A 27,135-nucleotide genomic window follows, 5' to 3' on the forward strand; every position below is an offset into this window, starting at 1 on the left:
TCGGAGCACGGGCTCCACACTGAGTCGAAGGGCGACAGGTTGAACGGTTTTCTGGCGTCATCGGCAAGCTGCAGGTCCTCAACTGCGTCTGTGGCAAGGCAAATTGTGACAAGACAAAGGAAACGCATTTGCATTTTGGTGCAGGGCTTTAATGATCATTCTATGGGTGTGGGGCGTGTGTAATCTTCGGACAGAGGCACAGCTACAAGAGATAAAACTGTTTCATAGTCACACATTCGATGTCGCACAGCTCCAAGCTGCCATATTCACTACAGGGCGGGAAATTCTCAAATATGCAGCCAGAGAGGCCCACCGAGTTGCCGCCCTTGCCCCATCATGGCCCACTCAACTCCAGCTCCGCATTGGTGCCAGGTGACACTGCGTTTGCACTGCGGTGAGAATGGCAGGACATATTAATCATAAATATATACAACGCCTCTCTAGCTATTATTCATTATTTCGAATCTATTGTTTCCAGATCTCTGGTCAATCAGGTGGTCCCTACTTCGTGCGTCGACCTGTGCCTGCCTCACCTCCTGTTCCGTCCTCCCACAGCTGAGGATGGAATGCAGGTTTTGGACCTCCATAGGGAACTTTTCCCTCTGGAGTATGACTCCACCTTCTACGACGCCGCGGTGGGCATCACTCCTGGCGTGGCCGCTCTGGGGCTGTGGCTGCCGACGGAGAGGCTGGAAGAGGTAGGTGCACACAACATATTCTCTCACCATTCTCCAGTTACTACGCAGACCTCTATACGGCCTGCCCCCCGAACTCCTAGTGGGCATCGTCACTCTAGCTCGCGACGGCTTTCTCATAGGTGTCGCCCATTCTGTGGACGTTCTATGGCGGCACGGCGAGTACGTGGCAGACCCCATTAAGACGTTCGGCTCCCCAGTTCAGTGCTCTAAAAAGCTCAGTTACATATTGACGCTCGGGGTTTCGGAAACCTTCCGTCGACGAGGCTTAGCTTCGTTGCTGGTGCAGAAAGCAATACAATTGTTAAAGACTGGTAGGTTACTGGATTTCTGTTGTATCACTGGCTGTTTCAGAAGGTGAAGTTTACGCCATATACCTGCACGTGATCGATTACAACGCCGCCGCAGTCCGGTTCTACAAGAAACACGGATTCGACTTCATTAACACCATCCCTGTAGGTCGAACATTTATACTTCTTGACACTTTTCAGAAATACTATACCATCCATGGAGTCGACTACACCGGCGCAGTGCTGGCAATGTACCTTAGGCCGCCTCCATCTCGGCTGTCATTAGTCCAACGAATGTCTCGCTGGTTCAGCCAATGAGTCACCGAGCGACCTAGGACTTCGTCGTATTCTTCTTCGACGCCATAGCTGCCGCCTGGGCGTACTTTTTCTCAGAGGCGATCTCTCCTGGCAGAAGGTACTCGTTGTAGTTGTCGGGAATTATTGCCCCGTTTTCGGCTGTTTAAAATCGTGAAAGAGTGCAGAAAGATACGAAACTGTAGAGCAGCTTACAGCATGGAGCTCTGAGAGAACGAGCTGGAATTGGCTGCCCCACGTCTTTGGCAGTGTAAGATAACCATCCTGACCGAGGTACGACCTAACGATCATATACTGACGCGAATGTCACCTGCTTTGTGCCTTTGCAGTAGATAGCTGACCGAGGCGCCGTCGACGGTTTCTGGTGTTATTCACAGCCCAGACCTCACTTTTTGGTTTCCAAAATTTGCGTTAATGTTGAAGACTGTGCATCCTAACTCGGCGCATCGCTGCCTAGCCGCGTCCACAGAATCCACCTCCTCGCTGAGAATATCCTGCCGACAGACTGCGTGGCTGTTCACGTGCAGCGCGAAATTGTCGGTGATCACTGATGTCGTTTTATCAGAAGGCCCACAGTTGTTCGCCTTGGTGCCTTGAACCCAGCCTTTTGTAGGCTCGCTACTGAGCGCGTCTGCAGCAGGACACAGTTTCAGCAGATTCCCGACTGTGGAGTCTGCCTGGTAGTGCCAAATGAAGGCTTGGCAGTCGTTTGAACGGTCGCACTGCTCCCTTGCGGCCTGTTGTCAGGATGCGAGTTTCATTACTTCTACGGTAGACACGTTCATTGAATCACCATCCAGCACCTGACCGTTAAGACAGCTGCTAGCGGCATCATACTGAACGAAGTAGTCCGCCTGGACCGCAGTCTGCAGTAGAGCCACGAAGACGGTAGGAAAAGGCAGCATTGAATGGCAAATGAACGGCAAATGTGTCACGGAGGCCGATGACATCCTCCTTCTAGATGCGTCGCAGCCTTAAGATTCCGATTTTCTCCAAGCTGAAGACGTTGCCCAGCAAAAGACCCCAGAAGACACCGAATATGCCCAAGAGGCCAACTCCTAGGCCAACCCACACCTCGCTAACGGTGTGGAAGAACGCCGCGGTGTAGAAGGTGAGCACGCACAATGAGACGCACGCTGCAAGCAACACAGTCAGCACTACGCGGAATGCCCACAACCGCAGCGCGTCAAACGTGGAGGGTGACTTGCGGTCGTCGATGTAGAGGGTCCACTTCAGCTGCCGGTAGCTGCGAACCACTGCTACGAATTCCAACGACATCACGAGCGCGGCCATGCAGAAGATGACGATGTGGTCACTGAAGTCGAAGCCAGTTTGGAACCAGGACTCCAGGTGGCCAAGGAGGAGGTATAAGATCAGGTACCGGTAGAGCCCAATGAGCAGGTGGCAGAGCAGGCGTGGTACGTGCACCAAGGTCACTGGAGGGCTGGCCACCATATGCAGGACCCAAAGGCTGACGAGCAGTGTCCAGAACTTCTCTGACGAGATCCAGTACAGGAGGTGCCGCGCAGGGTAGCAGGGGGTGACAAGCCCCAGACTGCCGGTGAAGATATCAGTCAAAGACGTGAGATGAGTCGTGTCGTGTCCTGGAACATGCTTCAGAAGGAGGGGGTTTCCATTAACAGTAGTGGATGTCCAGCGAATGGAGGTCTCGGGGTCAACAGTTCCGAGTCGGACCTAGAACGGATTAAGGTACACCCAAGAATATTAGTTCATCTACGAGATCTTCAATACCTGCAAAAAGGTCCCGTGTGTCATCTGCAAAAATGAAAAAATGTGCAACAATGGATTCAGGATGTTCTCTGCCAAACTCTGGAAGAAATTAGTGATCGGTGGCGGAATAATTACCTGTTGGCACAGCACATCCGTTCCTGCAGTGAGCATTAAGGACTCTTCTGACTCTAGCAGCTGGTTCGGGTTGATGATTCGAGGCGTTTCTATGACGGATGTGGGTGCTGAAGCGTATGCGTAGGACGCGACCCGACCGCGGTTTACACACAGGAGGGGGGCTCTGTCACCGCTCAGCTCTCTACAGCGACCCAGCAACGGTCGCGCCTGCAGCACGGCGTCGCTGCGGTGCCAGTCATGGACGCTCACGACGTAAGGCACGCCCTCCAGCTGTCTATCGAGACTGGTGACGGTCCACTGGCCATCAGTCCATTCCCGTTTCACCTCCGCGAGAGAGGAGAGGGGTTGGGGGGCCGAAGCGATGCTTCGTAACCGCGGCAGATGAACAGCTCGGATGACACCTGAATTCACTAGGACGCCGCTGATGATCGCCAGGATCATAAGCGCCAGCCACATCAATTGGAATCTTAAAAGGGGTGTGTGACCAGCGCCGCGGTCGGACTCTAGACGGTCTAGACCCGCTTGGGACAACGCAGGGCTTTTCTGTGCCAATTCTCGTTGTTTGGCGATGAAGACGGCTGGCGTCGTCTCGTCCTCCTGCTCTTCGGGATCAGACATGGAGGGTTCCGAGATCCGGTCTTCCTGCAGGTGAGACCATTCCCGTGCAAACATCACAATTCAGGTATTCGGAAATTCGTACACACACGCATCCCAAAGAGGGCAGGATCTCTGCCAACCTCTGAGGTCCGTCAACGTACCTTGCTGTCCGTTGGGGACAGCCAGCACCGTTCGGGACGGCCCCGTACGGGACGTCACACGTCTTCGACGGATTGTAGAGGCTTCTCAACGTCGGAATGCTGATAGATCGCATCCATATTTTTTAGACTGCAGAGCTTCAGACATTCGTGTCTCCACACTGTATATCCCACATAATATGATGAGACTACTCAGCCTGACCCTCATAGTGCCCTCGCTTTGTGCGTTCGACTTCGGGACGCTTGAGGTTGTCTGTCCGGATCTGCAAGCCACCTACGAGATCATGTGCACATCTGGGTCCGCCCAGAACGACGACCCAACGCCTATACCCACCATCAGACCCGTGCCAACAGCTTCAAACGACGTTCAGGTGCCTGACGGTAGGTGGAAGCTGTAGGGGCCTCTCATATGTTCCAGACTGCCAAGCTGTTATTCAGGCGGCCTCCATTCTGTTCTCTCTGAACGGAAACTGCAAGTTGTGTAAGTCAAAGGTTCCACTCCGACTTATCTTTTTCCAGCCGATATCTTGTGCCAATAGTGTATAAATATAGACGCCACAACTCGGTCATCAGTCTAGGTAGTCCTCATTCGTCGATTTCCGTCTCAAGGAAGTTGATGAATTTTCGGGACAGCCGCTGTTCTTTCTGCTGATGACAGCAGCTCTGATAGATTTACCTGTTGGAAGTTAATCCCGAAGAACTTATGGGCGTCGTCCTCCGTGAGGCCTAAAAGACCGACCAGGCCGTACTTCGCCGTCGCTTTGGACTTCTCATCGTCGCTCTCCATTTTGAGGTTCGTGTAGAATGACAAGAGCTGGAAGCAGTTCAGAGATCAAATGATCTGTGAAACTCACCTGGGCTCTGAAGGATCCAATGTCCAAGTACTCGTCGAAGTTGACACGGTGTAGCCGATGTAGAAGGCTGGTCATCCCATTGGAGAGGTCCTCATTAACCTTTGTGAGGCGCTCGCACTGGGAAGGGTTAGAGCAGAGAGGCGCAAGCGTGCCTATTGAGTAAATACGGACCTCTTCACGTAGGGTTTCGAAATCGGCGCAACGTTCGTTGAGGACAGCATTCTCAGCCTGCAGCCGGATATTCTCTCTGTGTAGCTCCTCTGCCCGAGATCTCGATGCGGCGACCTCGCTCTCGAACTGGACGAAATCAGCCCGCCTGCGAAAAAGTTAATGGACGGAATGCAGAAAAAAGATTTGAATTCCGTTTCCTGTACATTTTGCTGGCGGCGTCATTGTTCATGGATTGTAACGCGGCCATGTTGTTGGTTGCACGTCGCACGCTGCGATCGGCCTCTGACAGTGCTCTGGAAAAAATGTGTCGCGTCGCAATTTTCCATACTCACTTCTGGAGTCTGGCGTTATCTTCCTTGATGGCGACCAGTTCAACTTGCGAAAGGCTGAGCGAGTGTACTTTTTTCTGCAGGTCAACGATTGTCTGTAGAGATTTAATACGGTTAAAAAACAAGAACAAATATTGGAGAACATAGATTTAATATGATAAAAAACCATAATAAATATTCGCTTACGATTGTTTGGGCGTCATTGTCCTCCTCGACGTCTGCCAGCCGTTCCACACATTGCGCCAGCTGGGTAGAGCGAGTTTCTGCCACTTTTAGAAGAACTTTCGTCGACTGTAACGACTCCTCCAACTCTCTGAAAAGGATTGTGCTTTGTTAGTAAGATTATCAGGAGGATAAATCAATACCTTTCTCGCTCTTTCATCTGCACGTTCTCAATCTGAACCCTTGTCAACTCTGATTGCAGATTCCTACTTATCTCCACGGCTTCCTGATCACGTGATCCTTCGCTTGCCACTTGCAGAAATGACTGCTGAACCCTTTCATGCCGCTCAAATAGCTGCTGGTAGCGGGTCTCGGACAAACCAAGCTGCTCTTCGAGGTCACGTACATCAGATTCGTAGCGGGAACGCATGTCGTTCAGCAACTGGGCGTGAGTAATTAAAACCAATAACTAATTAAATCGAATAACAAATAAAGTCTACCTTTTCCCAATTCGTATCCTCGACTTCCTCCTGCAACGGAAGACCCTCGATGTCCTCCGGCGACGCCTTCAACCCCCCAAACTCCTGTTCTTCCTCCTCAATCCAGCGATAGGCCGCCATGAAGCCACCAGCAAGTTTTTTGCCTAGAAAGAGTGAAACAATTAGTGTGGGGAGCGGCCCCCGTCCTTCTCCTCACTTATTCCGATAGCGGCGTCTTTGCCCTTCGCTGCTACTTGGCGTGCTTTGAAATCTTCTGTGGACTCCTCGTTTGATTCGCTCTCCAGGAGCGCCTAAAAAAAATCATTCCTTAAATACTTGAAAATAAAACAGAATTGAATAAGCGAAAATCGACATTCATTTCTGGCATCCTTGCACCAACGCTTTAATCTACAAAACATAATATCCAGTGATAGACCCTTCGCCCATCCTCTGACTCACATTGCCCATTCCACGAACACTGGACCAGATCGTCGACATAATGGCGATTTTCGTATTTGTGCACTCGTGAGCATGTGTGTGCTGTGTGTGTACGGATATGTAGGGCATCGTTTATTCCACAGATAATCGTTGCCGTTCCCTTGCTGTGCGAATTCCCAAATATGGTGACTCCGGATTGCGTTGCAGCGTTCCTCCGCCTTATTGACCCCTGTGAGTGTATTCCTACAGACATCAGGACGTGTGAACTCTGTCTATCCGTTCAGTGCTAGACACGTCAGCCTGACGCATCCCAGCCCTCTCTCCAGACTCGCTGCGTGACCTGGGCACGGTGCGGTCGCTTTTGCAGCCCCTCCTATCGGCACCTCTGCCGAAAACGACGAGCATTTCAATGCTGCTGGCCGCTGCAGCAAAGGATTTGCAATCTGTACCGCTCTCAAGGTGCACAGATGTCGCGGAATTCCTCGTGGTGGCGCACGTGTTGTTTTCGCGGTGTCAGGATGATGGAGAAGCGAGACTGGTCGATAAAATTCTTTCGTGAGAGCGCAATTTATTTGACTCCGATTTATGTCTTGAGTCAATTTAGTTCTCGCAGGCTTCCAGTACGTCTGCAGACCGAAATCCAACTCCTTCTCCGCCAATATACCGATGCCGACAGTAGCAGCGAGTACCTGTTGAGCGCCAGGGACCGCCCTAAGGACAGAAGTGCTAACATGTCGGAGCTAGCCGAGTTGCGGGCCGCAAAGGCCGAAATTGAAAGACTCAGGTTGGGAGCTGTGCAGGATAAGCAAAAATAAATTTCCAGCCACATTAGTGACCGACGACGTCAAATGGCTGAGAAAAACGCGCAGGAAGTCGAGAAGCTGGAGATCGAGTTGCAGCAAAAGGAGAAGGTCATTGCGGTAAAAACAAGAGCGTCAGAAATGCTTATTCCAATAAATGGTTTATTCCGTTGTGATTATTATTATTATTATTTGACGTCCACATTCACTTTTCAGAGTCTCAGGGCAGAAATTCGAGATCTCCGGTGCACCACCCATCGCCAATTGCAAGAGCTATCTGCTGAGGAGCAGGACAGAGCCCTGCTGCAGTCCGAGATGGTGGTGGTGCAGGCGAACTGCGATAAGCTCCGGCAGATAATACAGGGAAACCAGACCGGAGCTGAACGACCTTGGGCGTCTGAGACGAGAGTTAGCCCGACCTTTCAGGCGGGGACAGTAACTCATGAGACAGACAGCTCCGTGGAGTCGTTGTGGGAGGACAGACTGCCTCGTGCTGGAGCAGAGGAGGCAGTGATACTCAAGGCCCAGAACCAAATGCTACAAAGACAGGCTTTTGGTGACCACTCAGACAAGCTAGTCTACCGGCTGACGGTAGGTGTATCTTATGGATGGCAACAAATGGTGTTCCCAGAGGGCCAATTCGAATCTCAAGGCGTCCCTCAAGACGCAAGAGCTGAAGCACCACAACGAGCTAGCACTATTGGCCCGCGCACTCGAAGAAGTCGCCCTTCGGGCACATCGGGACAGGCTGTTGTAGTCTGCTGTATTTTTGATCGCTGGCTTCGCGCTGAAAGATATGTCGCTCTCATTTTTAATTCACGGATAATTGAGATGGCTCTGTCTAAGACGCGGCGTCTCTGTTTGAATACGAGCTCAGTTTGGGGACTCGGACCTCCTCCATGGGCGCCACTGGAGCTGAAGACTGCGGAGGACTCTCCAACGCCTACCAACAGTTCCGACTTTGTGGCTTGCGTTTTTAACTGGAACCATGGGGGCCATGAGGTGTTCGTGACTGGCTCCTTCAACGACTGGTCCACTTCCGAGAAGGTGAAGCTTACCAAAATGGGAGGAGCATTCACTGCTGTGGAGGAACTTCCCATGGGCCGTCACCTGTATAAGTTTATCGTGGACGGGGCTTGGAAGTACGATCCACAACTTCCTCTGGCGGAGGACGGGAACGGAAACGTCAACAACGTTATCGATCTTGAAGACTACGTTCCGTATGATTTCTCGATGCCAGATGCCTTCCAGGAGGCTCACCAGGCAACATTTTTTCAGGAGATCCCGGAGCTGTCTAGTTACACGTACGACGCGCCTCAGATGCCTTCAGTCCTGACGACGGGCGTATGTGCGGCGACAGACCCCCCCCCGAGATCTAATCTACCTTACCTTGCCTTAGGTACGCATCTTTTCTTCGACTCGCACGCCCCCGTATTGTTTGGCGCTCGAATCTACTCCAGTGCCAATACCCATCGGTGGCGTGCGACGCCCAATGAATCCACCGGAGGGCAAAAGTGAGTTTCCTTTTCGGGTAATTAATTGTTAAGGTTGCTTCTGAGCTTCATATTTTCCCAGGCACTGCACCACCGTCTTCGTGACTGAGAACCCGATGTTTGCTGGCACTGACTGTCGGGTCGCGTCCGACCTGGAACCCTTCCTTCCCAATCGCTCGCTCTTTCCCCGCTGCAAAGATTCGTGAGCGCCTCCGTACACGTGTGATTTTGCGAAGGTCATTCTCGGGCGCCGCCTTCTTTACTTCGACCCACTGGGGAAAATTATCGATGGCGGAGACAGCATCTCACCTGTCCGTGTATGTAGTGCGACTCCCAGTCAACCAAAATATTTCTGACCACCCGACTGTCCAAGAATTCACAGAACGCGAAGCCTCTATTGCTGCCGTCGCGGTTCATCATGACAACGCAAGCCGTCACTTCGCCAAACTTACTGAAGTAGGCCCTAACATCTGCCTCAGCTGCTTCGCGAGCCAGGTTGCCAACAAATATCTTCTCAGTCGTAAACATACCTCCGGCGAATTTTTTATTGCCGGTACCGTTGGGAATTCCAACTGCGGCTAGGATTTCTTGATATGCAACACACCACGAAATGTGACAAATCTGATGACGCCCTCTGATTCTCGACCCCGATGCTACCTCGAGATATCGATCGACGACGTTCCCGCCGGTCGGGTAGTGCTTGAGCTACGGTCAGACATCGCTCCCAAGACAGCCGAGAATTTTCGGCAGCTCTGCACTCACCAGCAGGGCTTCGGATACCAGGGGTGTCTTTTCCACAGAGTGGTGCCGGGGTTTGTGATCCAGTCCGGTGACTTTCTGTGCCACAACGGTACAGGAAGTAAAAGTGTGTACGGTGCGTCATTCCCTGACGAGACCTTCCGGCTGAGGCACAGGACTGCGGGAGTGTTGTCCATGGCCAATGTGGGCCCGAACACTAACGGCTCGCAGTTCTTTATCACCACTGCTAAGTGCGCGTGGTTGGACGGTCACTACGTGGCCTTTGGACATGTTGTCGAGGGGATGCATGTTGTGGAGGCTGTGGACGCATGTGGATCGCCGGACGGGAACGGAAAGACGCTAAAGCGTGTAACTATCATCGAGTGTGGAGAGGTGCTGGCCACAAACAGAATGTGAACGCCAATGTTTGGAGTACATATTATGCTGGCCACTCACATCGATGCTTCTTTTCGTCGGCTCAGTACCGCGCCGTAGACCACAATGCCGAGGATCCTGAACCCCATAAACATCGCACCGAGCACAATCAGAGCAATCCAAAACTCAGAGACATTGATGTGCAGCAGTTCTAGGAAGTCCTCGCCATCGATAGCCCCAGACGCAGTCTCAACATACTCATCTGTGAAGAGTACTTTGGTGTAGGCTATCATACCCCACTTGAATACCGAAATGTACTGCAGCCACTGAGTGAACGGAGGCAGCGTGCTGAGGTCTCGAGCAAAGCCGGAAAAGTACAACATCGGCACGATAAGCGTGACCGTGAGTCCCATGGCAAGCTCAACCGACGGCGCCACGGCCGCCGAAAGGTAGCCAATGGACAGCGCCGCGTTCGCAGCAAGGATGAGAGTGCAGCCTGTTAGTAGCAGGGTGTCGATGTCCGCTACGGAGTCCAGCCTGACCATTAGGTAGACGATTGCGTTGAAGAGAAACGGGATGATGAGTTGACTAGGCCAGTCGGCTAGTATCTTGGAGAACATGAACAGGCCGCCGTTGGCCACCTGCTCTTCGTGCTCCCGCAATACAACGGGTTGGTCCTTGGCGAACACGGATGCGAGCCCCATTGCGTTCGACATGCACTGTTGCACCATTAGCATTTGCGCGCATCCAACCTTGGTGTAGGAGTCCACTAGTCCCCATGTGAGCCCTGGAATGAACATGCCCATTAGTACGGCTGCGATTACGGTTTGCACTACGCGAGCAGTGAAGGTGGCTGGGTTGCGCATGTTCTCCTTCCAGCATCGACTGGTCATGATCCGCAATTGGCTCCAGATTCCTGCACGCTTGACGCGGCCTTTGACTGCCTCGGGGTCCAGCTTGACCTCGAAGTCCTCGTCACCGTCAACGTTGCTAGTTGCAGGCTCCACCATTATATCACGCATCAAGCGTCCCCACCGCTCCTCCAGCAGCTGCATGGTGTCCTCTGTAGCACCCATCTCGAGGGCGTTATCAAAAAAGTGCTTCCTCATCCGGTCAAAAAACTCGTCACGCTCCCCTGCATACCAACGCGCCTGAAATCTCTCGCCCTCGTCGAGCCAGGTGGACGCCCACCTCGCCAGTTGGTCCAGTTTCGCCTGTCGGTCAAGGTTGTCGGAGATGCCGGTCACGCGGATTATGAAGTCTGCGGGGTTGGCTGTGCGGGGGCAGTTCAGCCCAAACTTCTCGGAAAACCAGGGTATGACGCCCATAGTGTCACCCGCATACAAAATATGGCCATCTGCCAGCAGAATGAGGTCATCAAACTTTTGGAAGAGCTGCCTAATAACACCATAGACGTCTCACGTTGGAGGAAGGTTGGTGGATCGTGCAGGCCACGCAGTGCCCTCTATCTGCAAGGTCCTTGAGCTTCTGTATAACGATCTCCGCCATCCCCGAGTCCAACCCGGTCGTCGGTTCGTCCGCGAATATGACCGGTGGACTCGTGACCATCTCGGATGCCAAAGAGAGGCGCTTACGCTCACCGCCAGAGAGCCCCGACGTGTTCTGTCCAATGCGACTCGCAAAAACTTTTTGTAGACCCAGCTGGGAGATGAGCTCTCTCACCCGCGAGGTTCGGTGTTCTTTTGCGACGCCAGGCATACGGAACGACGTTTGTGCCAAAAGGTGCTCGTATGCAGAGAGATGGGGATAAAAAATATCTTCCTGCTGTACGAACCTCGAGCAGGAAAGCGCTTCATCACGCGTCACATTCACCTGATTGTAGTACACGAAGCCGTCCACATTACGCTGTAGCTTTTTGGAGAGCACTGTGTGGAGATCCTTAAACTAGCCTACCATTCAGCAAAGTGCTCTTACCTGCCCCTGAAGCTCCCATTATTGCCGTGAGCCGGTAGGGCATAAGAGATCCAGAGACGCCATTCAGAATAGTTGTGGTAGTGGTCGAATTCTTGCAGCATACTCCCTGAGTAACGTCAGCGTGCACGCTAATATTCCGGAAGACCACTGCCACGCAGTTGGCGATTCTCGGAAGGCGTAGTCCGGACGGCTTCTCGCCTACGTCACCTAAATACTCACAGTCCGATGCTTCATCAGCACGCCTCTTCTTTTTCGCCTTGAGATAGATGGTAATCGCTCGCTTCAGCTCCTGACTAGCTAGCTCGACGGACATGTCTTCTTCGTAAATAGACTTGCGGCCTGCTGGGACCCAGCTGACGGTGGATGACTCGGAGTCCGACTCGAGAGTATTCATGACGGAAGTTCGTGTCTCAAGGACGGAAGTTGGTGTCTCAAGGAATGAAGATCGCGTCGTTCGCTGCCTCAGTAGCTTCGGATTCGGTATCTTCACCGCCACCCCCTCGTCCTTGAAGCACTGCGCCTGTCTGATGTCATTGTACGTGTCATCTTCGAATGTGACCTGCATATCGGTGTTTTCCTAACTGAGGACAACGATTGCGTGGTCTTATTTCGCAGGCTCAGTGCCATGTAGATAACTATGGGGCATGATTATGGGGCTTGTGCCACACAAACAGCTTGACGTCCACAGTTTATGCAACTCTTCACTGCTCAAATTGGACGCTCCATGACAATGGGCATGATAGCACCAAACGCCTACCGAAATGTGACGTATCGCCGAGATCATGAATGAATTCGCCGAAATTAACTCATAAAGATGCTCTGTCATATCTTCACCGCCACCCCCTCGTCCTTAAAGTACTGCGCCTGTCTGATGTCATTGTACGTGTCATCTTCGAATGTGACCTGCAATCGGTGTTTTCCTAACTGAGGACCACGATTGCGTGGTCTTATTTCGCAGGCTCAATGCCATGTAGATAACTATGGGGCATGATTATGGGGCTTGTGCCACACAAACAGCTTGACGTCCACAGTTTATGCAACTCTTCACTGCTCAAATTGGAGGCTCCATGACAATGGGCATGATAGCACCAAACGCCTACCGAAATGTGACGTATCGCCGAGATCATCAATGAATTCGCCGAAATTAACTCATAAAGATGCTCTGTCATTCATGTCCCCATCTCCGCCGCCACTCGGTCTTGGCTGCCAGTACCATGTTCCCGAGCGCGTTGCCCTTGGTGTGGACTGACGAGCCGTCGCTTACTCCCGTCCAGCACAAACTCTACCGCTGTGCAAGCTGTCAGGACCACTTCTCTGTCAGTTCGTCGCGGATGTTGGCTCACCAACTTCAATGCAAACTTCCCGAAAGCCATGTGCACATCTCTGCGGCTCCGTTCACGATGCCGGCCATACAGCCCCTGGATATCGAGGCTCGCCCTGCAGAAGCTGAGCAGGACTGTGACGTCTTTCTCGACGCGGCTCGATCCTTCGTCGTAGAGCTCTTTCGATGCGGTACCTGCTATTACAGCACCCCACAGTTCGAATCTCTGCAGGATCATAGCCGCTCCACGGGGCACCATGTCAAATCGCCCAGCGGTACGTTTCCTGGACTAAAGGTGGCATTCCGGCCGCAATTTGAGACCTCCGCAGACGCCGCGTCGGAGCCTGAATTCATCACAACTTGGTTCCGAGAACAAACTCCGCTGGATCTATCCAACGCGAAGGACGTTACTATGCCTAACGAGGCCAGTTACACAGCAGGGATCTCACAGGACGTCACTATGCCAGACGCGTCTGCCTCTGCTGTAGCCCATGACACAGCAATGACGAATGCACTGAGCAACGAGACTGAGGTTCTGAAGGGGAACACCCCCAGCGACATACCTCTTGACGAATGGATAACTCAACTGGGGAAGCGACATACCCCATTGCTGGGCCGCACGGCCGCGCTCGCTGCCGTAAAAAAAAACCCCGAACTCCCTCTCTGTGCCGTCTGCTCCGTAAATGGTAGCTTCTCCGTCCTGGTTTACGACGGGATGATATTCAGAGAGACGATCGTCCCTCCCAGTGAAGATACGTTGAAATCGGCGATGGCAGTGTCGGCTACCTACCTGATGCTCTTCTATCCAGTTCTAGACGAGGACAAGTTTCGAATAGGAGTCCAGAGCAGTTGGCCTGCCGCCTGGGTTGATATGAAGACCGGGCGCCCCACAATACATCTTTTCGACGGTGCCGCTTTCGTCGAAAAGACGGAAGGCAACCTCACGAAGGCATACCAGGAGGCCGTGAAGTTCCTGGAAGTCGCTCGAAGCCGCCTTCTTACAGGTTTATGACTCATAATTCTCTTGATATTTGTGCATTCTATCATATCTCTGGGAGCTGGCGGAGCTCTACCACGATCCACTTCTGGTGGTACGCTTCCATCAATCTCTTTAAGTTTCGTGCTTCTGCATATACTCCCCCCAGAATCCGAAGACTTCGGTTTCCCAGTAACCCCTAAAGATGGCATAAGAATCATCTCGAAGTTACTTGATTTAATGGGGTTTACCGCTAAGATCACAATCGCATCCTTATTTTATTTAGCGAATTGTCCATGATTGTTGAACATTGTGAGCCCAGAGGCGCTATGACGCTGCTCGTCGCAAGCATGTTGCATCTCACCAAGGAGGATTCGGATATTCAGTACATACTTGGTGACGGTATAGCAAGAGCTTTTCAATCAAAGACGCCTACTCTTATTGAACCGACATTCGCATGTGCATCCCCACTAGCGTCTCCTACGAGCACCACAAGCGGTTACACCAGCGTCACCATGGAGGACGAGCCCCATGAGGAAGCCAAGCACCTATACCGTTGCTTCTGGTGTGCCGCTGTGGACCCCCTTCGTTCCCGATTCACTCTCCGATTGGCGACTGTTATAACTCATATGAAAACGTGCACAAACCGCACGGACAACCAGTTGGTGGTCGATGTGGCGGACTTCACGGTCCCTCGGGACTACGCCTCGATCCTCCATACCGAGGAGTGCACCGAAGGCCTGACAGTGTCGCGAAGCCGCTCGGGGAACAGTCTGATCGTCCAAGTATACCAATGTCTCTCTTGCGCCGCGAGCTTCACCAACCTCGTCTCTCTTGAAAGGCACCTCAATACACACTCTTCTGTTGCGGGGGGCCAGAAGATCACTGTGCCTGCCCAGTTTTGGGATTCTAGCGGCAGTCCCACAAGCGACCCTTACTTCCAGCTTCAGGAATTCACCCCCTCCGAGATCAACAGCCTTCCAAACCATTCACGCGTCGGTTGGATCCATACTCAGGAGATGTTGAACCGCGTGGCAGTGATCTCCTCTCAGAAAACGAGGGTCCTACCATCTCGTGGTCATGACGTCTCTGAGTTGATGCAGCTTTCACCTTTCCCCCGCCAGCTGTCTCCGCGCCCTCAAAGACAGCTGTCTCCGCGCCCTCAAAATCAGCTGTCTCCGCGCCCTCAAAATCAGCTGTCTCCGCGACCTCAAAGTCAGCTGTCTCCGCGCCCTCAAAGTCAGCTGTCTCCGCGCTCTGAAAGTCAGCTGTCTCCGGGCCCTCCAAGTCGACAGCATGAACAGGCAGGATCTACGCAGTTTTCGCCTCGACAGCATGAACAGGCAGGATCTACGCAGTTTTCGCCTGATCAGCTGCCTCTGCTCAACCAGCTCATTAGTCCCACGTCTCCGCAACCGCAAAGTCCACAGCATGAACAGGCAGACTCTGTGCGGCTTGCGGCGACAAACCGTTACCCGCTCCGCAACAAAGAAACAGCATCCAGCCAGACTCCACGCCCTCAGTCTGCGATTCCCCATCGTGGTCGTGGTCGTCCTCCTACAAGCAGGACGCCAGCTCAAGCGGCAGATATGGCGGCAGATATGCTGCATTTGTCGGCGCTCGTGCAAGGCCAGCGACAGAGATCGCTCCAGCGGCCTCCAACCGCTCGACCAGCCTCACGTCAGTCCCAATCAACCGCGCCTCCCCTTCAACGCCGGGCTCCCAACCCGCAGCCACAACGACAATCGAGGACGTCAACGCCGCGAAGGCTGGGTGCATCCTGGATACCCGAAATGCCGTCATCATTTCTCAATGTGCATCTCAACCTCGGTGAAAGAGCGCACCCGACTAACCCATGTGGGCTCACAGATCGGGAGTGGGCCGAATGTGACGATGTCTGCAAAAGCTACGTGAAGGTCATGGAGGGGGTGTCTATGGAGGCAATCATGAAGCTTGCTAATCTATCTTTAGTTCCGCGGGCAACAGCTTTAACAACTCCGCAGGCAACAGCTTCAACAACTCCGCGGGCAACACCTTCAACAACTCCGCAGGCAACACGTTCAACACCTTCAACAACTACCCAGGCAACAGCTTCAACAACAACCCAGGCAACAACTCTGAAACGAGAGCTTCCCTGGAATGCGGAGGACAAGAGCGTTTCCAAGCGCATGGCGTTACATACATGATTACATTGAGACTTATCTGTGATTGAAACCGACGGCTACGAACGCCTCACATGGGAGGTCCACGATACATGCCTCCAGGTTTGGGCAGTGATTGCTTGGTTCTCGGCGGGGAGAATTTCGGCGCGGGTTGAGGCCCTGGGTGGCTTGGCGGCGGCGCAGGGAAGGGTACCTTCACAGGTCCCAGCTTTGGGTAGATAGATGGCGGCTTAGTTGTGTCTCGCCCCATCTTCACGTGTGCAGTTGGTCTGGGACTCGTCACAGACCTAGCAGGAGGGTGTTTCGGTCGTCTGGGTGTAGCGAAAACCTTGGAGTCGTCCGTCATTGACTCCTGCAGAAAATTCAGCTTCTGCTCCCACTCAGCCACTTCTTTCGTGAGACTCTCCACATTACGTCGTAGGTTGATCAGCAACCCAACGTCAAGCCGTAGCGCGCTGCGTCCACACCCCACGTCGTCCTCACCAATAGGCGTCCACCGCCGGCGCTGTCATGGAAACAGGTGTCCAGTCCTCAGGTCCGTTGTGGTTCTGAGCGAGCTCCTTTAGCGCGATATCTATGGCAGCCTCCACTTTTTTGTGCACGAGGCCACCTTTCCACACGTGAAAGGTATTGGAGGCCAAGCTTGGGCCGGGAAGTCTGCAGATCTCTGGCCTGATGATCGAGACTGGTATGAACTCCGATGACGTGGCCGCGTCATCGGTCTTCCGCTTCTTGCGAGGAGCCTTCTCGCCCAAGATTTTCTCCCGGAGCTTAATGAGGTGCAGGAGACGGGTTTCCTCGAACTGCAGCACGTCCGAGACGTTCTGTTTCCGCTGGCGACTTAGCGCGGCTTTTCGTTGCCGGTCCGCTACGGGGTCGTACTTAACCTTCAAAAAGGGCTGGCTGTTCATCTGGGCCTCCAGTTCTTTCTTCTTAGAGTTTTCGTTTGGGAGACCACGCAGCAGCTGCTTCCGACCGTCGAATATTTTGGTTACCAGCTCAGCAGCAGTCTGATAGAAGTGGCTCTTGATAGCTTCCACGGGTCTCACGATCGCTCTGGTTGTCTGATTTCCAAGGTAAGTATGGCCTGTCATCTCGCAAAATCCTGGGCGAAATGAGTAGCGGTCGGCAATCACAAAGAACCGAAGAGAGAATAGTCTGCAAAGGTGGAACAGGTAGCGAGTTTCCTCGAACGTCCACGGCGCCTGATCCGGCAGATTCTCGATCTTCGAGTTGATCTGCTGCCACAGACTGGCATCTATTTGCGGAATGTCCACCTGGTGTGACCAGCTTGTCGCTGGTGGCTCCCGCGAGCTCAAGGGTAGCTGGCTGAAGGCCGTGGACTGTCGGGAAGGCGGAGGTGTGTCATCAGGCGGGTCCGATTCCCAGTGTGCCAGGTAGAAAACCTTGGAAGCGTTGGTAGGGTGAAAACGAACCAGTCGCCAACGCTTTCTGGATTTGGATACAGGCTTGGGTGCCACCGCCACGGATGTCAGTCCTCGAGCTGTAGGGGTGTGTACTGCTTCGTAGCTCGTGTATTCCGCAACTGTGGTGTGTTGTCGGGTTGTTTGTACGCCGAGGATGCTCTGCAGCATCGAAATTTCTGAATAACGTCTGAATTGAAGTCCGAAACACTCTGCAACTAGACCCCTTCATATCATCTTCACACATTACTCATTCCATATTGCGCTCTCAAAATACACAGTTATGTCCTCCGCTGCCGTGAGATCCTTCGGTCAGCAAGTGTTTGGTGATGTGCAGCTCACTCGCTACTTGAGTAAGGGCGACATCGCCACATTCGAAGCCCAGAGGGCAGGACGGTTTGCTCTCTCCAAATCAATCGCGGATAGGATCGCCCATGCTGTGAAGCTCTGGGCGATTGGCGAAGGCGCCAACCACTACACGCACTGGTTCCAGCCCTTGACAGGCACTACGGCTGAGAAACACGACGCCTTCCTCGAGATTCAAAACGGTCAGCCCATGGACCGGTTTTCAGGCAAGGAGCTCGTCCAGGCTGAGCCGGATGCTTCCAGCTTTCCGTCCGGAGGGATGCGAGCGACGTTTGAAGCACGCGGGTACTCGATCTGGGACACTGCGTCGCCGTTTTTCATTCGCAAGCGTGGCGAGGAATCCGTCTTGTATATCCCCTCGATCTTCATCGCTTTCACTGGAGACGCGTTGGATGAGAAGACCTTCCTCCTACGATCCATTACGGGTCTGTCGAAGCACCTTACCGAGTGTCTTCATCTGCTAGGTCACTTTGACGTCGACCACGTCAAGGTGTCCCTTGGCACAGAACAAGAGTTCTTTCTGGTGGACGAGGAGGCCGGAGCCGGACGTGTTGACTTGCAACAGTCTGGCCGTTGCCTTTTCGGTCGCCTCCCCTGCAAACACCAGCAGTTGAGCGATCATTACTTCGGATCGATTCCGTCGCGAGTACTCAAGGTCATAGGTGACGCCGAGAGGGAGCTTTGGGCCCTTGGTATACCCTCCAAAACCAGGCACAACGAGGTGGCGCCGTGTCAGTTTGAGATTGCCCCGATTTTCGAGGACGCAGTAGTAGCAGTAGATCACAACCTGCTCACAATGGACGTGCTAAAGTCGACTGCGAAGCAACAGGGGTTGCTCTGCCTCTTTCATGAGAAACCATTCGACGGTGTGAACGGATCCGGAAAGCACTGCAACTGGTCGGTGTGCACTTCCACCGGCAAAAACCTCCTGGAACCTGGTGATGAACCCCAGAACAACATCCCTTTCCTACTATGCATGACCGCAGTGATAGTTGGCGTTCACCGGCACGGAGGGCTCCTGCGGGCCAGTGTGGGCAGCCAAACCAACGACCAACGGCTGGGCAGCCACGAGGCGCCACCAGGAATCATATCTGTGTTCCTGGGCGACTACCTGTATGGAGTCATAAAGGCCGTGAGTGCTGGAGGTGCTGTAGACCCACCTCCGGCTCCCGCTCCCAAGCAAGTGTACGTGTCCGCATCTGGCAAGGCGCTGGAGGTGCAGACTATTCCCGAGTACACGCCCGAACTCTCCGATCGGAATCGTACGTCCCCCTTTGCATTCACTGGAAACAAGTTTGAATTTCGCGCAGTCGGTTCCAACCAGTCACCAGCGTTCCCAGTCACCATCATGAATGCCGCTGTGGCCGAGGCATGCGCAGACATGGCAGTGGCGCTGAAAGAAGTGGACTGCAGTGTTGAGGAGAATGTGAAGGGCGTTCTGTCTGACTTTCTGATGGAGCACATGGCTGTCTGCTTCGAAGGCGACAACTACACCGAGGAATGGGCGAGTGAGGCCTGGAAGAGGGGGCTGCCCTCATTCCGCAATTCTCTTGAAGCCTTCGACCAGCTGCTTCTGCCCGCCTCACACACATTGTTGGTGGATCGCCTAACCATATTCAATACCCGAGAGCTGACCGCGCGGCGAGCCATCTTGCAGGAGACCTACTGGACTCGCGTATCAATCGAGGTGGGTTTGCTGGTGACAATGTACTACCAAGAGGTGATGCCGGCCGTCACTGCCTACAAAACTGACCTGGCGAGGGCAGCGGCTGCTCTGGCAGGTGTGCCGGACATTGACGCAACCCCCGAAATCACAACGCTCAGACGAATGGCTGAACTTGCCTCTGATCTTCAAGCAAACATTTGCCAGTTGGAGATGTGGCTTAAGGAAGCCAAAAGTGATATCACGATTCTTTGTAGAATGGGTGACGCGAAGGCGACACTCGACGCCCTAGAGGGACTCACCTCGCGAAAGCACTGGACAGTGCCTGACCTGCGGTCGATTTTCTCCATTGGAGGCTGATCTCGGAACCGTATCATTCGTGATATCATAACGCTCAACATTGCAACATCTGCATACGATCTCTCCCATTCAGTCTGCAGATTTGAGGCACGCGTAATACAGATTTGAGGCGCGCGTCATGCTTGTGCTTCCTGCCCGTATCATATAACCGCGCTTGGACGATATCACATCTCACACCTGCGAGGGGATCGCATTATTTTGGCAATTCAGCCGAATAAGCGCATGAGCCAAGGCGGCCCCCCACGTGAGGGCCTTCGGCGTGAGACATGCAGCCACCTACAAGGTGATTCAAAAGTTCCATTCCGCTTGGAGAGAGCGGAACGAGCAGCGCCTGCGCATTCAGGTCCTCGAGTTCTCGGCGTGGCTGGTGGAGAATATGATTGAAGACTGTGTGGAGCACTCCCTCGTTCGGGCTCGAGAGGCGAACGAGACCCGCGCGCCTCAAGCAGGCGGCGTGGCCTTTCTAGACCCATCGGCCCTTGAACTGTACTTCCACCGGAACTACTTGGGTTTGCCGCAGACTACGGCACAGGCTGCTGTGGCCGAGGCCGCCAACCTCACTGGTTGATACAAACAAACCTCACTGGTTGATCCAAACAAAACGCCAGGTATTGCACTGATGAGGGATCGACGTTGGTACACGCTACGGCGTCTTCACCTCAGGCTTGGGCGAAGGCTCGGCCTTCACGGCTCCCTCCTGCACCGTTTCGTCGATCAGCATGCTAAGCTTGTCCAGATGGACGAGATCGAGACTTATTCTTGAGGGCCTGTCCAGTCCAGGTCTCAATAGTGGACTGGGCGGCTTTCGGGAGCGAGATCGTTTCATGAAATAGAGGGAGGAATTGGGAATTATTAGTTAAACTGCGTTGTCTTCGACGTAAGAAGAAGCGCAGCTACTTCTCCGAAACCATCCTTCAGTGTCAAGTACCAGTGAAATGTGTTCAATACGGCACCACGCAGTGACCTAGTGTCAGCAGAGTGTGGTTACTCGACATGAAACGAATATCGAGTCATTTGAACGAAAAACGGTCAATTATACGATGCTTCACCGCCTGTCGCAGGGCAATGTGAGGCAGATCCTCAGCTTCATCGACAACTCTCGCTCCTTCCCGGAAAATATTAACGAGCGATGTCGAACACTGAACACCGTCAGGCAAGTGAATAAGCAGTTAGAGCAGCACCTGAGGACCTACCCCTGCTACAGCTACTGCAATCTTGATAGGGTGCCTTCAGAGAAGCGGCACCTGTGCCGAGCCATGGTTGTCGACGGGCCCACCTCCATTCCTGAGCACATAGAACGAGTGGAGGTGCGCAGCCTGACTGGCTTGGAGAGCCTTCCGTGGAACCACCACCGACTGAAGCGCCTAGTGCTGCAACGACTCTCGCTTGGAGACCTGGATGTGCCTCTGCCTCCCTACATCACCCACGTTGAGGCCCACCTTCGCGTTATGAATGATTTGATCATGTTGCCGTCCAGATTGCAGTATCTGTGTCTGAGTCAGAGTGCTGATGCCCGCGCTGGCATCTGGAATGATATCAATGTCCAGGCGTGCAACTTGCCTCGGAACCTCAAAATTCTGGAACTTCGAGACTGCTTTTGCGTGCGCTCTTTGCCGGAGCACATCCTTCATCTGCGGCTTGTACGATGCCGAATGGAGATCTACGTGTTTCCGCCGAGGCTGGTTAGCTGCCTGCTTAACGACGTCATCGCGTCCCGATTGCCCATCATGTCCCAAAGCGTCCGACACGTTAGCTTAACGAACGTGGATCTGACGGTGGTGCGGCTTCCGAAGAACTTGAGAACTCTAGAGGTCAGCACCTCTTCAGATTTACCTCCAGTGGCCTGGTTTCCTCCCAGTTTACGAGGAATCACCTTTAAAACCCACCTTCGAAAGTCTCAGGCAGAAAGCGAAGGCCACAGCTCACCTCCTGAAGAAAACAAGAGACGGAGGCGTTTGAACAAGCAATGTCCAAATCTTTTACGATGTGAGTTTGAATGTGCCTAGCGACGAGTACACGAGTAGTCTGTGTTGCAGGCCTTGCGGGCCTAGACACGTGTTCTGATTGGAATTTGGTGAATACAATGGCAGGCCCTCGCTGTTTCAACCCCAGTCCACTGGGCCCCGACTTCGACGCTGCCTCCTTTGATCCACGCCGCAGGAACACCGGTGGCACGACGAATGATCATCAACACGAGATGGCTAGCAAGGAGACTGGCCCGAGCAACTGTCAGAAGACGTTCAAAAATCCGTTACCTCCGCGGGCCGCCGTCAGTCGTGCGTCAGGAAGAAGGCAGTCAGCCGTAGCAGCGCCTTCACCCAAGACCTCTAAGCCTGTCGTGGCAATCAAACCTACCAGAAGGACCACTGTCTTGCCTCTCGCCCGAGCCCAACGCCTTGACGACTGCTGCCGTGTAGATCGTAAGGGAGAAATGGTGAGGCTCGTCGCAAGCAGATCGTGAGTTTAAAGCACAGTTCTCACGCAGCATCTCTGCTAACAGCTTGTTACTCACTGAGGACCCCATTGTCGAATGCTCCACATCGTTGGCCGGCCTGTACGAACAGTTCGTTTCCCTTTCTAATGAGCAACTTGAGTGGATGAGCTCGCTCCCTCCCGTTGTGGGGAGTCTTCAGGCTCAGGAGCAGGAGCAGCTCCAAACTGTGAGAACGTCCCTAAGGTTTGACACAGATTGTGAATGCGGATCACCAACATTTCCCTGGATTCGTGTGGTTCGCGTCTTTAATGAAGGCTCGTGCTGTAGCCGCTCGAGGCCGACCGGACATGTGGGCGCTGTTTCCCACCGGTAGTTTCGCTGCGCATTCCTGTGAACCTAACGCCTACTGCAGAAACCACACCGGGAGATTGGAACTGGTGGCCCTCCGAAGCATTCGAGAAGGCGAGGCGATCACCCTAGGAATCATCGACCAGCTCTACGCCTCCACGCTTGAGCGGCGAGTCCGACTTATACAGAACAGACTAGCGTTCTGCTACTGTAGTCGGTGTGTCGGCCCAGTTGACGAAACAAGGCGTGCCTGGTGTCCTAAGTGTCGATGCGCCGAGCATGGCCCAAGTGAAAAGGCCCCGTTCGTTGTGCATGTAGGTACAGGATGGCTATGTACTGCCTGCGAATCGAAGTTCCCCGAGAAGATGGTGCCGGTTTCGATTGAGACGACACTCACACAGCTCTTCCACAAACTGAACCAAGGATTTTGTCGCCCATCGGCTCAGCAGTGGACTCAGTACTTGACATACCTGGCGCAAACGGCCTACCAGGTGTTCGGCCCGTTCCACTGGCTGACCGCCGCGTCACATTACTTACGGAGCCGATACTACGTAGCGAGCATAAACGGCGGAGACCTCAGCTCGGAAGCTTTAAACAAGGCCCTGGAGCACGGCGAGACGTACTTGCAGTTCGTAGTTGCAACTAGTCCCACAGGAGGGATGCTCGACGCGGTGCCGTGGGCCTCAACACTCATGCGAGCCACGCTCAAGACGGGTGCTTTGGACTTGTTTCTCGACCTGGCCGACCAGTACCTCCCCTGGATTGCCTTGTTGTATGGTACAGACGACCCCACGGTCGTTGCTTACGAGGAGGCGGCGACTCTTGCTCAGGACGTGGGCCCCGCAGGAGGGGTCCTCCTTAGCAAACTGCAGCTACTGGCCATTTGTAGCGAGAGGAAAACGCCAGCTGTGGAGACCAGTGACCCTGAGTCCACCGCTATATTGGTGGAGCGTCTGAAGAAAAAATCTCTTCGATGGAAGGTGCGGCCATGGGAGAAGACTGCGCCGTTGAAGAGGTCGGTCTCCGTAGAATCGGTGGAACCACGAAGGAACAGTCGGCATTTCGCCAGAATGGCATGCGAGTCGAATGAGGCTGTGGGAAGGAATTGCAAGCGTCCTAAGGCTCACGCGGCTTCGAGAGCTACTCACGAGAGGGACGATGAGGTTAAATTATTGTTGAGGGAGCTGAGAGAGGGACTGGAAGAACTAAAAAATGAACGGGCTACATTTGAGCAAGAGCGTAAGGCCCTACAGAAAGAGACGGAGTCCCACAGAAGAAAACAAAAAGCTCTTCAGGTCCACGCGGAGGCGGAGAGGCGCAAACTGTGCGAGGAAACAGACGCCGAGCGAGCTAAGCTTAAGGCGGAGGCGGCTGCTGCCAGAGAACTTCTACGGTCAGAGTCGAGAGCGCGCCCGAAACGGAGAGGTAGCAAGGCAGTTGCTGCGAAGACCAACATTGTTTACGACAGGCCGCAGTTCGGGTCGGCGTGGGAACCCGCAGAGACTCCAGAGGTGCGAGAGTCTGGCGTCAGTCATCCCAACGAGCAACCTGACCGAGACCGGCCATCTGGCTTGAGGACACCTCATAGGCAGTCTTATCGGGAGCCTTATAGGCAGCCTCAAGTCAATGCGCAGCCTCAAATCAATGCGCAGCCTCAAGTCAATGCGCAGCTTCATAGGCAGCCTCAAGTCAATGCGCAGCTTCATAGGCAGCCCCAAGTCCATGCGCAGCTTCATAGGCAGCCTCAGATCAACGCTCAGGGTTCCAGGAGGCACTCACAGGGAAATTCTCCTCATGCGCAGCCTTCTGTGAACGCGTTGGCCTACCTGCACGCGCCTCCGCTCGGTTATGTGCATCCTCAGGTTCACGCGCAGTCTACGTCTCAAACCTACATTCCGCCGATGTGGGGCGTTAATCCTTCACGCAAGAGTAGACGGAAACACAAACGTCACGATCGGAGGAGCGCGGTACGCAGCAGGTCCGACTCCCCTCAGAACTGCTCCGATCCCACAAGGCAATCCCTTCCACAGTACCATATGCCTCCTGTGGATGAGAGCTTCCAAGTGGTTTGGATGCCCGTCATGCCGCAGATGGTAGTTGGCACGCCGGACTTCTACCGACGTCGGAAGCACCAGACTGAAAGCGGTTATAAGAAGTTTCTCTACTCAGAGTGATCGGTGTAATTCAATTAGTTCCAAAAGTAGCATATGTTTGGCCTTTTACCACTGCTCGTCGGCGCTGTGGCATTGTGCTTTTGCCTGCTACTCGCCATTCCCAAATCGATAAGTCACCCGTTTGAAGCTTTTCGTGGCATGGGACTTGTCCTCCGTGGCGAGCACAGCATCGGTTCCGTGCCCCAGAGTACCTATGAAAATCCTGAAACTCGTGCGAGTACGCATACGTCCGGCCCTCCTTTGTTTATTTTCAGCTTCATGCCCCGGTACGGCTGGGGGGACAACATTGGTGGCCTCACCCAGACGAAGGCGGCGGCAGAGGAAACAGGACGCCTGTTCCTTATTGACAGCCCAGACCAGTTCATTACGAACTGGTTCATTCCCCGAGATCGGAACAATCCCTGGAATGTCACGCAGCTAGACCTCTCGACGTCATTGGTTAAGCCGAGGAGTGTAATGCTTAACAAGTCCCTCGAGAAGCAGCCGCGGACGTTGGGCCGCAGGCCTCCACGCGACTGGCTGGACTACTACCTCTCCCGGAGGGGAGAGCAGGTACTCCGCGGTGACCTCGAAGGCGTGCTACAGAACCCCGTATTGGGAACGCGCCGCATCATCACAGCTCAGCAGCCCGACAACTACTTCGCACCGTACTTCAGGTCCCCGTTTTGGTTTATGTACGGCTATGTCACCAAAGGGTACGAAATGGCATACAACATCCGGTCCGGGAGGGCCCAGTGGAGTGACTTCCACGATCAGCGCGACGCAGTGTTCAGTCTGTTCGCGCTGACTCGGCACGCAATTGAAATGCTGGAACGCACAGTCGCCCGCACCGTATTTTTAGTAGACTTCGCAGACGCCGACTGGAAACCTGAATCTTACAGCGACTTCCAACGCGGTTTGAAGGACGCATTGGAGCAGATGGAGCCGATACAAAGATCAGCGATCGTGCGGCGCATTGTGGAGGGGCTAGCGGACCACCATCCTTTAAGTCCATTCGTTGACTCTTTGTCAGAAGCCACCACGCTGTCACACACGCTAAAGATGCGGGTGGATTTGTTGGCCCTAGAGGCTGATACGGCCCAGCAGGTCAGTGCCTTAGCATTCCTCAGGTTTTGTCGCGACGATCTGGTGCCCGCAATAGGCGAGATCACTTCGTTGCACTACAGAGCGGGTGATGGCCAGACCTGGCACCCGGGGCACCATGACAAGCGGAATCCGTTATCGGCCGCAGCGCTACGTAGGTGCATTGCTTCCAAGCGCGGCCCTGTACTGGTGTTTTCTGACAGCCAAGAACTGAAGGACCAAGTCGTTGCAGACGCCAATGTGCTGCCGGTGTCCCAGCCCGACTACAAGCTGCTCCACAACGACTCGGCGGCGAATGGCACAGATCCCGTTTTGGGCACCACCGTTATTGAGTGGCTACTGATGATGTGGAGTGACCAAGTGGTCGTGACGTACAGCGGATTTGGTGGTACAGCAGCCCTGTTCCTTCCAGAGAACCAGATCACGATTTGCAAGCCTGACGTAATGACGTCGACAACTCGCCCATTTACAGCCTCCTTGTCATAGAACTAGCATAGATCGCTTCGCCCCACAAAGTACGATGTCCTCTCGCCCCGCAAACCTCCATGACTCCTCGGAAATCGCTCATTCTGTCTGTCGGTCATGGAAATCCCTTCGCATTTCGGCATCGTTATTATCGTGGCCGTCCTCATTCTACTGAGCACGCAGTGGACCTCGATCCAGGTTGGCATGGCCAGGAAAAAGTACGGACTCCGCTACCCTGAGATGTACGCCATCAAAGGCGCCACCTACAGAGGTGTGGGGGTGCAGTGCGGTACGACCGAGACGGACCTCTCCGAACTGATGCTAACTAATGATGAGGTGACCACGTTCAACTGCTTCCAGAGAGCCCATCAGAACACTCTTGAGGCGCTTCCGCTGGTGCTCACTCTTCTGGTGCTCGCTGGGTTGTGGGCCCCTATGTTGTCCTCTGTATCCGGTTTAGTGTGGATTGTCGGACGGGCTGCATATGTGTCGGGGTACCAGTCAGGAGACCCCAGACTGAGGCACTCGAACATGGCCAAGCTCCAGCATGCTGGTGTCATTATCTTGCTGGTTACCACTATGTGCCATGCTTTCAAGACTTTGTAACGTTTCGACGAAGCGAAGTTCGTCTCAATGAAGTGATTCTAACGGTTTGGAAGATGCA

At 53.8% G+C, this 27,135-nt stretch overlaps 16 protein-coding genes across 31 annotated transcripts; 11 read left to right on the plus strand and 5 right to left on the minus strand.

Moving 5' to 3' along the window:
- Positions 1 to 239: 239 nt before the first annotated feature.
- KVP18_003573 (uncharacterized protein) lies at positions 240 to 1,303 on the plus strand (the record flags this gene model as incomplete). Of its 2 annotated transcripts, none has more annotated exons than XM_067955419.1 (3): positions 240 to 394; positions 479 to 698; positions 736 to 1,056. In XM_067955419.1, 3 exons carry the CDS (start codon positions 240 to 242, stop codon positions 1,054 to 1,056), a joined length of 696 nt encoding a protein of 231 aa, XP_067813691.1. The 2 variants fall into 2 exon arrangements, with proteins under 2 accessions (XP_067813691.1, XP_067813690.1); XM_067955418.1 differs by lacking the exon at positions 240 to 394 and having other exon boundaries at positions 736 to 1,009; positions 1,050 to 1,303.
- A 954-nt stretch (positions 1,304 to 2,257) lies between these two features.
- On the minus strand, positions 2,258 to 3,838 carry KVP18_003578 (uncharacterized protein; the record flags this gene model as incomplete). Of its 3 annotated transcripts, XM_067955429.1 has the most annotated exons (2): positions 2,258 to 2,995; positions 3,167 to 3,838. In XM_067955429.1, 2 exons carry the CDS (start codon positions 3,836 to 3,838, stop codon positions 2,258 to 2,260), a joined length of 1,410 nt encoding a protein of 469 aa, XP_067813701.1. The 3 variants fall into 3 exon arrangements, with proteins under 3 accessions (XP_067813701.1, XP_067813699.1, XP_067813700.1); XM_067955427.1 differs by lacking the exon at positions 3,167 to 3,838 and having other exon boundaries at positions 2,258 to 2,755; XM_067955428.1 differs by lacking the exon at positions 2,258 to 2,995 and having other exon boundaries at positions 3,035 to 3,838.
- A 265-nt stretch (positions 3,839 to 4,103) lies between these two features.
- KVP18_003576 (uncharacterized protein) lies at positions 4,104 to 4,467 on the plus strand (the record flags this gene model as incomplete). The annotated part of the gene is made up of 2 exons (XM_067955425.1): positions 4,104 to 4,302; positions 4,340 to 4,467. 2 exons carry the CDS (start codon positions 4,104 to 4,106, stop codon positions 4,465 to 4,467), a joined length of 327 nt encoding a protein of 108 aa, XP_067813697.1.
- Positions 4,468 to 4,525: 58 nt separating this feature from the next.
- Positions 4,526 to 6,057, minus strand: KVP18_003575 (uncharacterized protein; the record flags this gene model as incomplete). Of its 3 annotated transcripts, XM_067955424.1 has the most annotated exons (7): positions 4,526 to 4,735; positions 4,776 to 5,091; positions 5,150 to 5,239; positions 5,279 to 5,370; positions 5,462 to 5,588; positions 5,641 to 5,906; positions 5,938 to 6,057. In XM_067955424.1, 7 exons carry the CDS (start codon positions 6,055 to 6,057, stop codon positions 4,526 to 4,528), a joined length of 1,221 nt encoding a protein of 406 aa, XP_067813696.1. The 3 variants fall into 3 exon arrangements, with proteins under 3 accessions (XP_067813696.1, XP_067813694.1, XP_067813695.1); XM_067955422.1 differs by lacking the exons at positions 5,279 to 5,370; positions 5,462 to 5,588; positions 5,641 to 5,906; positions 5,938 to 6,057 and having other exon boundaries at positions 4,692 to 5,091; positions 5,150 to 5,193; XM_067955423.1 differs by lacking the exons at positions 4,526 to 4,735; positions 4,776 to 5,091; positions 5,150 to 5,239; positions 5,279 to 5,370; positions 5,462 to 5,588 and having other exon boundaries at positions 5,634 to 5,879.
- A 479-nt stretch (positions 6,058 to 6,536) lies between these two features.
- On the plus strand, positions 6,537 to 7,169 carry KVP18_005213 (uncharacterized protein; the record flags this gene model as incomplete). Its single annotated transcript, XM_067949606.1, has 3 exons — positions 6,537 to 6,585; positions 6,669 to 6,909; positions 6,968 to 7,169. 3 exons carry the CDS (start codon positions 6,537 to 6,539, stop codon positions 7,167 to 7,169), a joined length of 492 nt encoding a protein of 163 aa, XP_067813729.1.
- Positions 7,170 to 7,202: 33 nt separating this feature from the next.
- KVP18_003581 (uncharacterized protein) lies at positions 7,203 to 8,853 on the plus strand (the record flags this gene model as incomplete). Of its 3 annotated transcripts, XM_067955434.1 has the most annotated exons (3): positions 7,203 to 7,274; positions 7,371 to 7,745; positions 7,786 to 7,911. In XM_067955434.1, 3 exons carry the CDS (start codon positions 7,203 to 7,205, stop codon positions 7,909 to 7,911), a joined length of 573 nt encoding a protein of 190 aa, XP_067813706.1. The 3 variants fall into 3 exon arrangements, with proteins under 3 accessions (XP_067813706.1, XP_067813707.1, XP_067813708.1); XM_067955435.1 differs by adding an exon at positions 8,730 to 8,853 and having other exon boundaries at positions 7,203 to 8,668; XM_067955436.1 differs by lacking the exons at positions 7,203 to 7,274; positions 7,371 to 7,745; positions 7,786 to 7,911 and adding exons at positions 7,986 to 8,668; positions 8,730 to 8,853.
- Positions 8,854 to 9,271: 418 nt separating this feature from the next.
- Positions 9,272 to 9,802, plus strand: KVP18_003577 (uncharacterized protein; the record flags this gene model as incomplete). The annotated part of the gene is made up of 1 exon (XM_067955426.1): positions 9,272 to 9,802. The coding sequence occupies one exon, from the start codon at positions 9,272 to 9,274 to the stop codon at positions 9,800 to 9,802; it is 531 nt and encodes a 176-aa protein (XP_067813698.1).
- Positions 9,803 to 9,837: 35 nt separating this feature from the next.
- Positions 9,838 to 12,260, minus strand: KVP18_003584 (uncharacterized protein; the record flags this gene model as incomplete). Of its 3 annotated transcripts, XM_067955441.1 has the most annotated exons (3): positions 9,838 to 11,154; positions 11,183 to 11,646; positions 11,696 to 12,260. In XM_067955441.1, 3 exons carry the CDS (start codon positions 12,258 to 12,260, stop codon positions 9,838 to 9,840), a joined length of 2,346 nt encoding a protein of 781 aa, XP_067813713.1. The 3 variants fall into 3 exon arrangements, with proteins under 3 accessions (XP_067813713.1, XP_067813714.1, XP_067813712.1); XM_067955442.1 differs by lacking the exons at positions 11,183 to 11,646; positions 11,696 to 12,260 and having other exon boundaries at positions 9,838 to 11,088; XM_067955440.1 differs by lacking the exons at positions 9,838 to 11,154; positions 11,183 to 11,646 and having other exon boundaries at positions 11,661 to 12,260.
- Positions 12,261 to 12,852: 592 nt separating this feature from the next.
- KVP18_003579 (uncharacterized protein) lies at positions 12,853 to 14,028 on the plus strand (the record flags this gene model as incomplete). 2 transcript variants are annotated; one of them, XM_067955431.1, is made up of 1 exon in its annotated part: positions 12,853 to 14,028. In XM_067955431.1, the coding sequence occupies one exon, from the start codon at positions 12,853 to 12,855 to the stop codon at positions 14,026 to 14,028; it is 1,176 nt and encodes a 391-aa protein (XP_067813703.1). The 2 variants fall into 2 exon arrangements, with proteins under 2 accessions (XP_067813703.1, XP_067813702.1); XM_067955430.1 differs by having other exon boundaries at positions 12,910 to 14,028.
- A 2,196-nt stretch (positions 14,029 to 16,224) lies between these two features.
- KVP18_003586 (uncharacterized protein) lies at positions 16,225 to 17,749 on the minus strand (the record flags this gene model as incomplete). Of its 2 annotated transcripts, XM_067955445.1 has the most annotated exons (2): positions 16,225 to 16,609; positions 16,638 to 17,749. In XM_067955445.1, 2 exons carry the CDS (start codon positions 17,747 to 17,749, stop codon positions 16,225 to 16,227), a joined length of 1,497 nt encoding a protein of 498 aa, XP_067813717.1. The 2 variants fall into 2 exon arrangements, with proteins under 2 accessions (XP_067813717.1, XP_067813718.1); XM_067955446.1 differs by lacking the exon at positions 16,225 to 16,609 and having other exon boundaries at positions 16,634 to 17,749.
- Positions 17,750 to 17,861: 112 nt separating this feature from the next.
- KVP18_003587 (uncharacterized protein) lies at positions 17,862 to 19,967 on the plus strand (the record flags this gene model as incomplete). The annotated part of the gene is made up of 1 exon (XM_067955447.1): positions 17,862 to 19,967. The coding sequence occupies one exon, from the start codon at positions 17,862 to 17,864 to the stop codon at positions 19,965 to 19,967; it is 2,106 nt and encodes a 701-aa protein (XP_067813719.1).
- A 222-nt stretch (positions 19,968 to 20,189) lies between these two features.
- Positions 20,190 to 20,535, plus strand: KVP18_003580 (uncharacterized protein; the record flags this gene model as incomplete). 2 transcript variants are annotated; one of them, XM_067955433.1, is made up of 2 exons in its annotated part: positions 20,190 to 20,211; positions 20,240 to 20,535. In XM_067955433.1, the coding sequence occupies 2 exons, from the start codon at positions 20,190 to 20,192 to the stop codon at positions 20,533 to 20,535; spliced, it is 318 nt and encodes a 105-aa protein (XP_067813705.1). The 2 variants fall into 2 exon arrangements, with proteins under 2 accessions (XP_067813705.1, XP_067813704.1); XM_067955432.1 differs by lacking the exon at positions 20,190 to 20,211 and having other exon boundaries at positions 20,344 to 20,535.
- Positions 20,536 to 20,610: 75 nt separating this feature from the next.
- On the minus strand, positions 20,611 to 20,793 carry KVP18_003582 (uncharacterized protein; the record flags this gene model as incomplete). Its single annotated transcript, XM_067955437.1, has 1 exon — positions 20,611 to 20,793. The coding sequence occupies one exon, from the start codon at positions 20,791 to 20,793 to the stop codon at positions 20,611 to 20,613; it is 183 nt and encodes a 60-aa protein (XP_067813709.1).
- Positions 20,794 to 21,007: 214 nt separating this feature from the next.
- Positions 21,008 to 24,923, plus strand: KVP18_003572 (uncharacterized protein; the record flags this gene model as incomplete). 3 transcript variants are annotated; one of them, XM_067955417.1, is made up of 4 exons in its annotated part: positions 21,008 to 21,953; positions 22,004 to 22,387; positions 22,422 to 22,627; positions 22,656 to 24,923. In XM_067955417.1, the coding sequence occupies 4 exons, from the start codon at positions 21,008 to 21,010 to the stop codon at positions 24,921 to 24,923; spliced, it is 3,804 nt and encodes a 1,267-aa protein (XP_067813689.1). The 3 variants fall into 3 exon arrangements, with proteins under 3 accessions (XP_067813689.1, XP_067813687.1, XP_067813688.1); XM_067955415.1 differs by lacking the exons at positions 22,004 to 22,387; positions 22,422 to 22,627; positions 22,656 to 24,923 and having other exon boundaries at positions 21,008 to 21,973; XM_067955416.1 differs by lacking the exons at positions 21,008 to 21,953; positions 22,004 to 22,387; positions 22,422 to 22,627 and having other exon boundaries at positions 22,710 to 24,923.
- A 33-nt stretch (positions 24,924 to 24,956) lies between these two features.
- Positions 24,957 to 26,492, plus strand: KVP18_003574 (uncharacterized protein; the record flags this gene model as incomplete). Of its 2 annotated transcripts, none has more annotated exons than XM_067955421.1 (1): positions 24,957 to 26,492. In XM_067955421.1, one exon carries the CDS (start codon positions 24,957 to 24,959, stop codon positions 26,490 to 26,492), a length of 1,536 nt encoding a protein of 511 aa, XP_067813693.1. The 2 variants fall into 2 exon arrangements, with proteins under 2 accessions (XP_067813693.1, XP_067813692.1); XM_067955420.1 differs by having other exon boundaries at positions 25,182 to 26,492.
- A 96-nt stretch (positions 26,493 to 26,588) lies between these two features.
- On the plus strand, positions 26,589 to 27,077 carry KVP18_003571 (uncharacterized protein; the record flags this gene model as incomplete). Its single annotated transcript, XM_067955414.1, has 1 exon — positions 26,589 to 27,077. The coding sequence occupies one exon, from the start codon at positions 26,589 to 26,591 to the stop codon at positions 27,075 to 27,077; it is 489 nt and encodes a 162-aa protein (XP_067813686.1).
- Between the last annotated feature and the right edge of the window lie 58 nt (positions 27,078 to 27,135).

Source organism: the organism of the source record quoted next (genome assembly GCF_019968955.1).
Source record: "MAG: Porospora cf. gigantea A chromosome Unknown PgA_NODE_112_length_37966_cov_346.768, whole genome shotgun sequence".
In the NCBI taxonomy this organism is placed as follows: domain Eukaryota; phylum Apicomplexa; class Conoidasida; order Eugregarinorida; family Porosporidae; genus Porospora; species Porospora cf. gigantea A.